The sequence below is a fragment of the Lacerta agilis genome, chromosome 2 (genome assembly GCF_009819535.1).
Source record: "Lacerta agilis isolate rLacAgi1 chromosome 2, rLacAgi1.pri, whole genome shotgun sequence".
NCBI lineage: Eukaryota > Metazoa > Chordata > Lepidosauria > Squamata > Lacertidae > Lacerta > Lacerta agilis.
In genome coordinates this window covers 46,622,290-46,636,299 of record NC_046313.1, presented here as the reverse complement: position 1 = coordinate 46,636,299, position 14,010 = coordinate 46,622,290, and the positions used below count along the sequence as shown (strand labels likewise).

General features: G+C 42.1%; 1 protein-coding gene across 4 annotated transcripts in view; it reads right to left on the bottom strand.

Annotated features, from left to right (window-relative positions):
- Positions 1-14,010, bottom strand: part of FBXO38 (F-box protein 38) — a 41,298-nt gene that overhangs the window by 16,800 nt on the left and 10,488 nt on the right. For all 4 annotated transcript variants that reach the window (XM_033139873.1, XM_033139874.1, XM_033139875.1 and 1 more), the window contains 7 exons: positions 13,474-13,604; positions 11,793-11,963; positions 9,847-9,989; positions 8,413-8,632; positions 7,249-7,368; positions 3,789-3,968; positions 1,463-2,158 (listed from right to left, as the gene is read on the bottom strand). In XM_033139873.1, the coding sequence (XP_032995764.1) occupies positions 1,463-2,158; positions 3,789-3,968; positions 7,249-7,368; positions 8,413-8,632; positions 9,847-9,989; positions 11,793-11,963; positions 13,474-13,604 (1,661 nt within the window). The remainder of the gene's footprint in view (positions 1-1,462; positions 2,159-3,788; positions 3,969-7,248; positions 7,369-8,412; positions 8,633-9,846; positions 9,990-11,792; positions 11,964-13,473; positions 13,605-14,010) is intronic.

The following is a 14,010-nucleotide window of genomic DNA, read 5'->3' as shown; positions in this document are numbered from 1 at the left end:
TGGTGATGGGTAGCAGAAGTGCGTTAGTTTTCCCTGCCTTTTTGCCTGCTGGGTCATGTCAATGCACCTTCCGCCATTCCTCTTCTGCTCAGAGCTGTATGGAGCAACAAAAGCTTTCTCTGCCTCTACCAGGAAGCTGGAACCTCAGGGCAATCGTAAGGGACAAGCTTTCTCTATCCCCTTCCAGCTCAGTCTCTGCCTGCTGGGTGGCTGAAGCTCCACCTCCTCAGCAGGCGCAGAGAAAAAGCAACCATGCCTATGTGACAGCGGGAGCCATCCTCTGAGCCAATCTGGTTGATAGCATCACTCAACTGGTGTCTTGCGAAAGAGTCTGGCCTTCTGGGTGAAAGAGTCTGACCTTAGTTGATGATCTCCCGAACCGGAATGAATCACCTTGAATTGGAAGTATCTGGTGTTGCTATGTTTAAGGGAAACTGTTCTGAGAACAAGTATGCAGCAAGAAAAATGTCTCTTCTGATAGGAACGACTGAAAATGAATGCTTTCCTGGTATCTAACGGGTTTTTGACGAGCACACATTTAGGAGCGAGTCTTAACCAGTCCTGCCTTTAATCAGGTTAAGGAATAGAGATCCTTTTGATTTAATTTTGCTTGGAGTTAAATTACCTTGCGATTATAGGAGAAATGGAACAGAGAGAGAAGTAATTATTATTTTTTATAAAGCTGTTCTAGAATATATGACTTTTGCACTGCTCTCAATGAATATGTTCCTAAATTTCTTGCAATTATTTTAACCATGTTTTATGTAAATATATATTTTTGTAATCTGAGTTGGGTAACAAGTCTGCTGAACCTACCATTTATGTGCCAAACAAAGCCTCAGCAGAAGGTTGCTCCCTCTCATGGGTGAAATACCAGTTAAGCCCTGATTCCTGGAAAGAACGCCTAACTGGGAGGTATTTGTAAAAACTTCCTGGAAGCAGCTATAAATGTGGCACCTGCACTGTTCTCATGCAGTTCCAAGCCAGAAGTTTCTTTCTGCTCTCTGCTTACACTCAGCAACACTCCAAGTCTCCAGCTCAAGCACTGGAAGGAAGACTTGGACTTGTTCTGCATCCCAGAGCCTGGATGACTGAACCAAGCATAGAACTGCTCTACACTTAGAAAAAACATATACCAGAAACAATATGATTTAGGTGTGGTGACAAGTTTTACAAGGTCACAGAATCCGGTCACTCTTCACCAAGTAGCTATCAATAAGCTTTCATTTTGAAAGCAGGCTTCAAATCAGATTATAAGTATTTGTATTTCAAGGAATCCTCCCCCCACAAAAAAACTCTCTCAAAGAGCCAGTGCTCAACTATCAACACCTAAAACAAACCAACACAAGAACAACAGAGAGAAAATGGCATTTCTGCTCTGACATTACAATGTGGCTGATCCTCGCCTTCTTTGACAATAGTGCACTGCTCTGATGCAAAACTTGGATAAATGAAACCATACCTGACTGAGACACCAGAGGCACATGGGAAAGTCTGCTTCTGGCTCTCGTGAGAGGCCTGCGAGGGTAATCTTCATTATATTCCATTTCGTATCTCCCTTGCTGTGAAGGAGGGCTCCGTTCCTCATTAGCAGTCCCACAGACTCTCTCATTAGTCCTCCCATTGCTGGCCTCTCCTGAAGAGCCACAGTTCGGTAATGTTCTTAGGGAGAATTCCGCCCCTCTCACATTTGGCCCATTCATACCACAAGCTCCACTGGTAGATGGGCATTCACCACCTGAGACGCCATTAGTCCTCCTTTGCTGATTCTGGGGCACATAGCACGAACACCTGGAGCACAATGGCTTCTCCTCACTGTCCCTCTCGCTGGAGCTTTCACTCTTGCAGAAACACTTCCCGGAGTCCTCTGTTGCTGTGGAGGGGGCCTCGCTGCAGCTATCAGCCGTTTTCATACCATCTGGGCTTGGAGACGCTGCGGTGTCTGAGGCCCCCGGAGGCCCAGTACCGCCACAACCAGGGTAACAATCCTTGCTTTTGTTCCTTTCCGCTGTCACATCACTGGCCGCTTTCATGTCCGCTTTAATTTGCTCACTGGTGACCTGACAGCCTTTCTCGCAGCTGCTCTCCTCAGAAAGAAACAGTTTGACCCGGCTGGCATTGCACCTCTTTCGCAGCGGAGCTTTGCCTTTACCGCTCACTGCAACAACAACAGGGGGCAAAAGGGAAGAGAGCTACGAAGTGATAGAAAGTCATGTAAACGCACACCGTTAGTTATCAACACACCGCAGACAAACTGGTGAGACACCTGCTGCAACTGTTGCAACATTATTCCAAGCAGGATAAGATATTGTGCAGATGTGTTGAGTTACTTCACTTACTAGAGGTTCACACCTTGAATCTGTATGTTTAAACATATTCGGAGGAATTCAACGTAGCTCTAAGCAGACTCAGTCAGCACAAGCTGTCTACTGCTGTCTTCTCTCCTTGCCTATGGTTCTGGGGGTTCCTTCCCTGCCCAGGGCTAACTGGAAGCAGGGTGGAAGGAATGGGGAAGTCTTTTGTGCTAGCAGAAGTCCTTGTGCACACTTCCACTGGTGGCACTACTTAGTTGAATCTGACCCACTGTACTGCACATAGTCAAGCTGCTTAATAGGCTCAAATTAAGTTAGTTGCACCTAATTTCTTCTTTCAGGAAAAGACCCTGATGTTGGGAAAGATGGAGGGCACAAGGAGAAGGGGACGACAGAGGATAAGATGGTTGGACAGTGTTCTTGAAGCAACTGGCATGAGTTTGGCCAAACTGCGGGAGGCAGTGGATGATAGGGGTGCCTGGCGTGCTCTGGTCCATGGGGTCACGAAGAGTTGGACATGACTGAACGACTGAAAAACAATTTCTTCTTACAGTAGCTACCTAGTTAACAAGAAACATTTACAGCCCTGCCCTTTATTTATGAGAATCTTAGTTTTCAAATAATTTCCTTTCTTCCTGGACTAAGGTGTTCAAAAGATATGTTGATAGCTCACCCAACCACCCCTGATGCTCTTACCCCTCAAGTTTACACTGACATACTTTTTGACCAGAAGGTACGGCTTGTGGAACAGTAAAATGTCTACAGTATCCTGGCTTCCTGCCCCTTATTTTGCTGATGTGCCTTGCCCCCATTTTAGGTTGCAGGGAGGCTGTGCAAGACACAAGCCGTGAAGAAATAAAGGTAACTGGGATCAAATCCCTCAGGGATCTGCTGGAATCTGCTAGAGAAATACATTACATATGCTTAGCCTGTCGAATCTTAGCAAAGCATGTGGAAGTTTTCATCCAAAGACTTTGAAGTCGTTCAGCCAATTCTGAATAAGCCTACATGCAAAAAGGACTGCAATTCACTTTAGAATTCAATTCCTCATTATGTATGAACTTGGGGGACTGTGGCATAGTCCAACAACAGAACACAAACCAGAATCAAACTGTTGTACAATCTGGAAGTACAAATTGAACCACAATCCAATTGATGGCAACCACCCAATAACTGTGATCAAAGGGACTATGAATACCAAGTAGCCTTCTTCAGTTACAGCAGAGCTACCTCACACAAGCAGTTTTGGTGGCAACTACACCACCGTCATGTAAGAAGGCATCACTCTTGCAGCTGATCTGCAGAAATATGGAAAGAACAACAGAAATGGACACGAGGGAAATCTATCTATCTTTCTAAAGTTGGACCACAACCACTGTGAACCACATTACATAGAAAACTTGTTTGTGCATTTTGTGCTTTGTAACACAACAAGGAATATTATTACGACATGTATGAAGAAGCAAAAATTCTCACCTGAGGGCTCCCGGATTTCCACCGAATCTCTGACTCTCTCCTCTCCATCTGAGTAATTTTGTGCAATGCTATTTGTAATACAGGATCTTGAGGTGGCTGTATTCTCATCCTCATCTTCACTGTCTGAGTCGTGGACAGTAATAGGTGCTAGCTTTACATTTGGCTGAAGGCCACTGGGCCCTGGAAAAGAAAAGAAAGTTCAGCAACAAACTAGCATGCTTTCCAGAGACCATGGTGCTTTAATTCACCTGGACTGAGCAACTTACTCCTTCAAAACATGCATCCAAAGTAGTTGTTTTTTACATGGTTAGTTGGCATACTTAAGGAGCTTCTGCACCCATACACCTGGCTAGGTTACTCTTCACAGTTCCCCTCAAACACCAACAATGCACAACAGAGTAGAAAATAACAAACAAAACACAACATGTACTCCGTTGTGTTTGGATCTGGAGTTATTCTTAGTGTTATGCTGTGACCTTCTCCTCTCACTTTATTAGCCCCTTCCCCACCAATTTGATCAGCCTACATTACAACCCACCAATCTGCACTGCGATTAGAAAGCACGGTGTGCTTTATAAACTGCAGGCAGTGTACTGAGACTAGGGATGAAATCCAACAGTCCATCCACCAGCCAAACTGACTCAATTGACAAAAAAAATTGCCCTCCCCCCTGCAATCCTTCTACACTCCCCCTCCAAATCTGCTCCAGAAAGTTAGGAGACCCTCAGGAGCAGATGAATATTTGTATGTGTGGGTGGCAGAAGGGCCACTTAGTGCTGGCTATTGCCCTAGGTGCTTACTGCTTCTTGTACAAACATGGAAAAAAACAAAGAAAAATTAAAGCCACAAGGTATCTCACAGCAGCAAAGATGTTTACAATTAGAGGTGGGCTTTAAGACAACCACCTCTTCTTGGTTAAGGCGCCACATGTGTACAGGCATCTCTGTACAGAATAGGGCCCTCAAGAAGCAGGGGGGGGGGAGAGCATTATGTAGATCAAAGGTAGAAACTGAGGAGAAATGATATGTAACAGAATGAAGGCAAGGAGAAGGGTCTGGACACAGCCAGAATCAAAGCTGAAACACTTCCCAAAATTTGAAGCACGCACACAACTGTGTGCTCAAACACTAAATTTTATCTAGCTGTACAAACTTCAGGATGATGGCAAGAGCTCAGTTTTAGAATTTCTTATTCCCTAAACTGGAAATAGATCTGGGAAATATTGGCAGTGCGGTGATGTATGAAGAGGTAGCTCTGAAGCTGGTGATACTAATTTCCGCACTGTTGATATTGGGCAGCAAAATGGAACCATCTCCAACTTCTTGAGAAAAAGCAAGTTAGCGAATTAAAGTAAGGATGAATTTGTAAGAGAATGGCAAACAAATGAGGTACCTAATCTCATTTATATCCCCTTAGCATTTACCCAACAGAGAAGCACTGGGTGGAAGTAAGCCCATGGCCTACTGTGGGATCAAATTGGTATTTTCCTACCTAGCAAATATAGCCGCTTATGATTAGAACACACATTGCAAATGGAACTTTTTAAAAACAAGAAATTAACCACACAACAACTATCCTAGAGACTTTCGGGGCCAAACCAGAAGCAGCATGGAAGCATATGAACTGTTTCACAACTATTCTTGGTTTGACTTCAATGCATCTGTAAAGAGCTCCAAATCAGACTGGAGCACAGGAAGCACTGCTGAACACTGTATTCACAGGATATTACCGTGATCAAAACCTGCCCCCTCCTGGCTACTCTTCCCCCTGCAGAGGAAACCATACTGGGCCATCATCAGTTTAGCCCTGAAGGAAAAACAGCTACCGACATGGTGGAGGTGCAATTCTGATTGAGTAAACACCCTAGATGAAAGAGTCTGAGTCTCTTCCCCCGCCACAATTAAATGCATGAGTTGAAAACAGAAACTGTTTGGAGACATACCCCAAGTCTCCCAGATCAGGTCGACTTTGATCCTGTGTACAAAGTTATCTAATGTGCTGTAAAATAAGTGACTGAGAACAAGCTGCTTGGGTGATTAGTACAATTTGCTAATACCAATTCAGCTTCTCCTATTGGGGGCTCCCTCTCTATGATGCTATTAAAAGGTTGCAAAGAGAGGAACACTGGCCATGAGACCACGTGCAACCAAGGCAACTCAAGACACAGCATATCATCTTAAGCACTCACAAGTTATTAATTACACAAAAGTATAAATGTCAGGTAATACATGCAAGAACCCCAATCACCTGCACTGCAAACTTATCAATCAACAAAGAATGTCTTGGCATTAGAGTAGAGCTAGTCGGAGCTTGCAAATCTATAGTTCAAATCTTGCCTTGATTATTTGGCCTTAGGTAAATCACTATTGGCCACTATATCTGCAATATGGAGGTAATAATAGTGGCTTACCTAGCGGAAGTGTGCTCAAGATTTCTGAGATGATGTGTACGAAACACTTTTTGCATCGCATCCAAGAAATTACCATAAATGCTAAATACTGTGGTTAATTTTAGGCTATAGAATTACTGAAGTTCACTGACTTCACAGTTCTTAAATACCGTATTTTTTGCTCCATAAGACGCACTTTTTTCCTCCTAAAAAGTAAGGGAAATACCTGTGCGTCTTATGGAGCGAATGGTGGTCCCTGGAGCTGAATTGCCCAGGGGCCAAAAGCAGATTGTGCTTTTTATTTTACAAAGAGAAAAGGGAGTGTTGAAAGGACCCCGCTCAGCAGCTGATCAGCAGGAGATCGGGAGAGAGATAAGAGTCCCCGGCTCCCTTTCAGCCCCGCCCTCCTTTGTTGAATGTGCTGCAGAGGGAGGTTGTTTGTTTCCCCAGGACATGTGACTGGCTGATTAGATTATCTGTCTGAAAACAGTAGAAATGGCTCCCTTTCCTTAAGATTTTTCAGAAATGTGAGTTAAACCCCATAAAAATGGGGCTTTTCCTCTTTGCTTTTCCCCCTTTGCAAAAAAAGCTGCAAAACCTTTAGCTGATCCTCAAAACAAAAACAAAAACAAAAAAACCCCTAGGGCTTTTCCCTTTGCAAAAAAGCTGCAAAACTTTTAGCTGATTCTCAAAAAAGGCCTTTTGCCTTTGCAAAAACAGCAGCAAAACCTTTAGCTGATCCTCCCCCCCCCCCCCAAAAAAAACCCCAAACCCCAGGGCTTTTCCCTTTGCAAAAAAAGCTGCAAAACTTTTAGCTGATCCTCAAAAACAAAACAAAAAACAAAACAGGGCTTTTAGAGGAGGAAAACCAGAAAAATATTTATTTTCTTGTTTCCTCCTCTAAAAATGAGGTGCGCCCTATGGTCCGGAGCGTCCTATGGAGCGAAAAATACGGTAGTTTGCATTATTAATTCTAAAATAAATGCTATTGATATCTCTTAGCAACAAACAAACTTTTTTTTGTAAGTCAATGAAGCCTGCAAATGGATGGGAGAGATCCTGACAAGTTACCTGCTTGTTCTTCATCAACTTCCATGGGAAGAAGTGCCTGATTAGTTGCAGAGGCTTCACTGCGGCTCTCTGCCATAGCCACTCCATCTTCCTGTGCCACCTCCTCCATTTCATTCAGTGCTGCAAAGAGAGATAAGAATGACTGAGATAAGGAGGATGAAGACACCATTCTTTATTAAGGAGGCAGAAGCTAGTCACACATAATTGCATGACAATCTTAGGAAGGCTCCAAAGCGCTGCTACTATGGAGGAGCATCTGTCTTTGCCCGAGAAACTTAACAAGACAGATCTCCACTAATGTGAAAGGCATTTAGATCCATTTCTATATTGTAGCTTTTGATGAGGACTCTGCCCTTTACAGAAATCATTCTCAGACAGAAAATGGGGGCCTTCATGCCAAAAGAAGGAAGTGAATTTAAGCCGATGAATGAAAACTGAAACTACTAATTTAACTGTATAATATTTATGGTGGTTGTTATGCCAGGAGCATTAAGTCACTTTAGAGCTGTTTAATAGGAAGAAAATACCATTAACTGGTTTTAAGTCCTCCTGCTGTGGCAACATTATACTGACTAGAAATGAGAAAAGTGTTATTAATGCCAGATCAAAATGAATAGCTTTATAGCATTTTATGGCAATGGAAGTGTTAGGCGTTGCTCAGATACTTAGGAAATATAATTGTGAACATTAATAGCTCTAATATCAATTGGAGATGTTAATGTGTTCTTTATTGGTCAATAAACCAGTAATAGTCCGCAGCGCCTGGAGACAATCCATCAGGTCAGGTACCCACAGCAGTGACCAGAGGGGAAATGACTGCTGAGAGCAGTGCAGAAAGAAGAAACACCATGGTACACCTGCATCAGCACAAGCGGATGCCTTCATCTGAAAAAAATAATGACTTCCATATTGGTCTCTGCTGCATAGCTGTCAACTTTCCCCTTTTTAAAAGGGAAATTGCCTTATTCCGAATAGGATTCCTCGCAAGAAAAGGGAAAAGTTGACAGCTATGCTCTGCCGACACAGCAGTTGCTGTAACTCTCCAATGGTTTGACTTCACCCCCAAAGGCGCCCTCTTCCATTATCTCCCAAGACAGATGGATGCCGACCAATTTATTGGCCCTGTACTAAAAACAAACAAATACAACTGTTTCCTGCATTTACCCTCTGCTGCAATCTGCTGTTCTTCCACCTGCTCCTCCTGTCGCAGCTCGTTCTCCTCGTTCTGGTCATTTGGTTGCTGGTGGTTGTTATGGTGTATATTGGCGTTATTGTTCTGGTGATTATTATTGTTGTCGTTTTCATTGTTGGAGTTCTGATTGCTGACCAAAGCAGAGGAAACACCAATCCCAGTGCCTGCACTAAGACCTACACGAGCACAACCCTGAAATGCAGTAAAAATTGTTGACAGCAACTGGCAAGAGGCTCCAAAACAAGACACAGTTTGAAATCAGCAATATCTTCCACGATACATACACCACAGTTTACTGCTTCTTAAACAAAGAGATTTGAAGCAAGCAATTCCACACTGCCAGCTGCTCCTAATCTCTGCACGGCCATTTCAAAGCTCCTGCCCTGAGACAAGTGAACACTTCCCATGAGCCAAACCAGTAAGGTTGTGATGTACAAGTCTACAATGATATTGTGAGCTATACAACGCTACCTTTCTAGTTACCATTGGTTCAAGATGAAGAGACAGAACACTACAGGTAACATTAGGAAGGTGTTGAGAGTCATCACACTATTAAGACAAGGAAGTACAACATGCTTTTGCAGAAATCTATTGTGTAAATTATTCTATTTATGGAGGTGAATACATAATGGTGGGGAAATACAAGAGGGGACATGAAGTTGGTTTGTAGCTAAGGATGCAACCCTACTTACTAGACAGTAAGCCACATTAATGCAGTGGGACTTACTTCTGAGTAAACATGCACATGACTGCAAAGCAAGTGAATAAAATTTTGTAAGAGTGATGGCTACAACTTTTCTCTGTAGTTGGCTTTGCCTTGCCTTCTGCTTCCTCTACTTCTCCGTCCTTTGGGGCCTTCAGCTCTCACTCTACTTCCCCAAATCCCTTGCTGTTGCTCATTTATATTTCAAGACAAAAGCCGTACCCGTCACTGCTCACATTTATTTTATCTTATTGTTTTTTTAATGTATTTTATTAAAGATTTCTTGGTTTACAAAGTATGCAATGTCTCTTTTTTCAAGTTACATTTTCTATAGATCAGTTTCATTTGTTGAGACATTAGTGTTACATTAGTTTCAGAGTCCCAACTGTCTTTTAACAGTTTATTGGTGCAGACTATTTACAGTGTGGAGAAACAGAAAAACGTGACCGTCCTAGTCACTAGCAGAATCCGGGAGTGCCGGTTTCTGGATGTGACCCCAACAAAGGAATTTCGGCATCCCCAAGCATCTCCTCCCCTGTCTCCTTTTTACCACCACCCCCCCCCCCCCGCGCAACTGGGGCGACAGAAATGGCGTGCTCCCCTCTAAACGAATGTCGCAGGAGGCGCTGGGGCTCTCAGCAACTTCCTCAAGCTACTGTCTCTCTGGACTGCTGTACCCTTTAAAAAAACAAAAACACTTTACCTTGGGAGGTTCCCGGAACATCTGGTCCAGAGAGATAAACTCCAGGCTTGGCAGTAACTCAATAAACTGACTAAATGAGTCTAGTTTTATTGCATGGCATCTCACCAAGGTGAGATCAAATAGCCGAGTCCATCTTGAATGATCTATTGCAGGGTGGGGAGAGTGAGGGAAATAAATGAACTTAATTAACAGATTTCTTACCTAAAATCTGCTTAACCATTCCCCACTTAAAGTTCTAAGTTTCAATTTAGAATCATCACCATTCTAAAAAAGGTATACTTCCTGGTTATTCTGATGCATCCATTCTTAACTGAGGTCCTTTGTCTACTTAGAATGGCAAAAAAAACTAATAAAATCTAGCCTTTTGAATTTGGTTGCTAAGACAGAACAGAAACTGTCACTCTGGCCCAAAAGAATTTAGCTTCCTAACTGAAAATGTATTCTCTTAATTTTGGTATAGACAACAACTGAACTCCATTTCTTAGAGACTGGAGGTGTAACACACAGTCAATTAGCTCTTAGAAGGGAAATAAAATAGGGAAAGGAAATAATTTTGTTGACTGCCCAAGATTTCATTTAATCAGTAGGTTTTAATGGGTGGAATCATTCTGGTAGGAGCTTCTGTTCATGAAAGGTCCCCTTTATGAGCCCAACAGAATATACTTTAATGGATCCCACCCATTAAAATCTGCTGGCTAAACTTGAAATTTTAGTCAGTAACAAAGGGGCATTCCCCTTTATACTGATTACAGTGGTACCTCGGGTCAAGAACTTAATTCGTTCTGGAGGTCCGTTCTTAACCTGAAACTGTTCTTAACCTGAAGCACCACTTTAGCTAATGGGACCTCCCGCTGCCGCTGCGCTGCCAGAGCACGATTTCTGTTCTTATCCTGAAGCAAAGTTCTTAATCTGAAGTGTTATTTCTGAGTTAGCGGAGTCTGTAACCTGAAGTGTCTGTAACCTGAGGTACCACTGTACTTCTAGGGATCTCAAAAGTTTTAGGGTACACAATTTCTGGTGGCTTGCAGGTGGAGTAGATGGAGAACCCCCATAGCATGTGAACGTATTAGAATACCCAGGAAGTACGGATTTCTTTATAATAGTGGCACTCTGCCTTTTTACCTCAACACACCCCAATACAATTTATCAAATCATCATCATCACCAAAACAAGATCAAGACATCTAGTATGCAGCCAATTAAAAGCGGCAGAATGGGATATGTTAAAAAAAAAGTAATATGGCACCATTTGAATGACCCTTGTGAATATAAAATATTGAGAAATAAGGAAAAAAGGTGTGATTGTTGTAAGAAAGCTTTAGAAAATATATTAAGAGTAAGGTAATAATCGGTACATTCACTATTATGTTAATTAACGTACATCGGAAAATGATGGGAAATTTATTTTATTTTATGTTATTTTATTCTATGTTATCGTATTCTATTTTAGTTTAGTTAGAATTTATGTGGAAAGAGAACGTTTAAGTCTAAATTAATCTTTAACGTTAAATTTATTTAAGATTATTTTTCTTTCTTTGTACTTGTACGTGTGAATTTAACATTGTGTATGATACCAATGAACTTCAATAAAGGGTTTTTTTTAAAAAAAAAATGGCAGCAATTCTCTGAAAGAATATTCAAATTGGCTTACCGAAAGCTCAAAAAAAATAAATGATACCACTCTGAATTTTCATCAAAAGCCAAGAGAGATGGTGTCAAACAAAACATCTCAGGAAAGGGTGTGCAGTTAGGGTAACACAGTTAAGGCCCCATCTCTGGTTGCCACCTGCTTAAACTCTGAAGTCATACTGGAACTTAAACTTAAAGGTGTCTATCAGAGAAGTGTAATAATCACCAACAGTGGTCAATTTAATTAAGTAGGGGCTGCATTTCGTTTGCTAAAGTGCTTTAACCCCTTAACCAGATGTGTTCTTGTGCGCACAATACCTGTGATCCAACTGCTTGGATTGTGCAGATGTGGACAGTTGTATATAACAAGGTACTTAATGGAAGAGAACACTTCATTCACCGCTTTCATTCCAATGTCTGTGATGATGCCTGGATTTTCAACCACGTCAGCCAAGCCATATTTCACGAGGTCCGCATTAATCATTTTACCTGGGGTTGGGGGAAAGAGAACAGAAAAAAATAGCAACTTGCTCTTTCCATAATTCTCTACAGCAATTCAGTCTGGGGACTGGCTACAGTTATAGTAATGAGTGCTTGAGTTTATCTGCTGGATACAAACAATGGGAACAGTAAAGCAGGTAAAGTGAAGCCATTAAAAATCAAAGTGCTTCAAAAGGTTGCAAATTCACCCATCATTTTTCCTTATAATTTCCACATTTAATCTTGTATCTTTATTAAGGCTTTCATTGTCATTAATTTTTAAATTTAACTGTGTGTGTGTATTTGTCTTAGTTTTGTTTTATATGAGCCTAAAGCTGAAATAAAGTGACTGAGCACCCATCATTGGTCTATAAAAGTTACAGCCTTTATTTTGCCTTTCACTTGTTTTAAGTAAAAACCTTATCAATCAGAATTACCAATGCAATCTCCCTGCCCCTTGCTTTATAGGGAATCAGCATGTCTAGTTGTGCCCCCCGCCAATAAGGGATATAATGGGTACAGATTGCAGGGCTGGGTGTGCAAGGGTGTGCAAGGGAGCAGGTATGAAGTAATAATGACATTCCAAACGACTTCCCATCACACCTATCAACATAAAACATCTCCAGAGACTTAGGATATTTACAGTTGCTGCTTGCCTGGGATGAATGTCAAGTGAGCAGGCAAGTGGCAAATACACGTCCCTTCCTGCTCCTGAAGTCTTGCTTGTGCCAGTCCTAGACTAGCACTGGTCAAAATGTTTGTCCCTGTCTCCTGGCAAATCAGAAAGAGCAGCAGCCTTGAGGCAGGAGCCACAATCCTCCCCTGTATTTCTATGGCTGGAGAAATGCCAATACTTGCTGTGATTATTTCCTCTGCACTTGCACACTTATTCACTTCTCTTCTGGGAAGAGGGACAGTTCATATGCAATAGGCAGAAAGAAAAGGAGGGAGGGATAGCAATTGCTGGCTGGAAAAAGAGCTGCCTTCCAATTTTGACTTGAAATAGTGCACGTCACTATCATAGCGTTTTCTTGCACTACTGACTCCACACCAAGGTTTAATTCTCACATGAGAATACTGAAGAATGTGGATTGTTTCCATACCACCAACAGATGACAACACAAAATCCAGTGCCCACATGGCCATATTTGCACAAGCTATTTTAGTCAAGGTTCCCTATGTAAGACATCTGCAGGTGTCATCATGGAAAAGCATCAGCAGGGAACTAGAGGCTGCTCATGCATTACACAAGGATGTATCATACAGCAGCAGGCCTCTCTAAGATTAGAAGCATATAGACCAGGGATGGGAACCTGTGGGTGGGAACCAGTGGCCCTCCAGATTTATTGGCCTCCCATCTGTCCTAGTCAGCATGGCCAATAATCAGATATGATGCTGTTGGACTACAACTCACATCTGGAAGGTGAAAGGTTAGCTCACCCCCGATCTAGGCAGATAACATCCAGATCTACCCTAACATCTGATAGATAACCCAAAGAAAAATTGAAGGATTTCATACACTGCAGCAAAAACTCATCAACGTATCCCAGATGTAGTGTTTCAAATTGTGGAAACTCCAATTCTGCCATCTTTAGTGCAGAGAATACTCCATCTTTGGTTAGGGAAGGCTGGATTCGTACTTCATGCAACCTGAAAAGAGATGAAACAAAATGAGAAAAGCGTAGACTAACAAATATTTCCAGGCACAGAATATGCACATTCACATAGGAGACAATACTTACATTGTTTGTAACTTGCAAGAAGAATATGCCCTTCACTGTGAGAGCAATCTCAGGCAGTGTACCATAAAATTGGCTTAAAGCCACAATTGTCAATGAATCTTAAAAAAACTAGGAACAGATAAAATAGCAGCAAAAGCAACACCAATACCACATCCCTGACAAAAATTAATATCTTAATAAAATCCTGATAATATCAATGGATCCATAGCTAGCACTGAAAACTCCTAAGGGCCAGTTGTCAGTCACAGGTCTGATGTTCCATACTCAAGGCACCATGGCAGAGAAGGCCCTTCCCTTGGTTGTTGCACAACAGA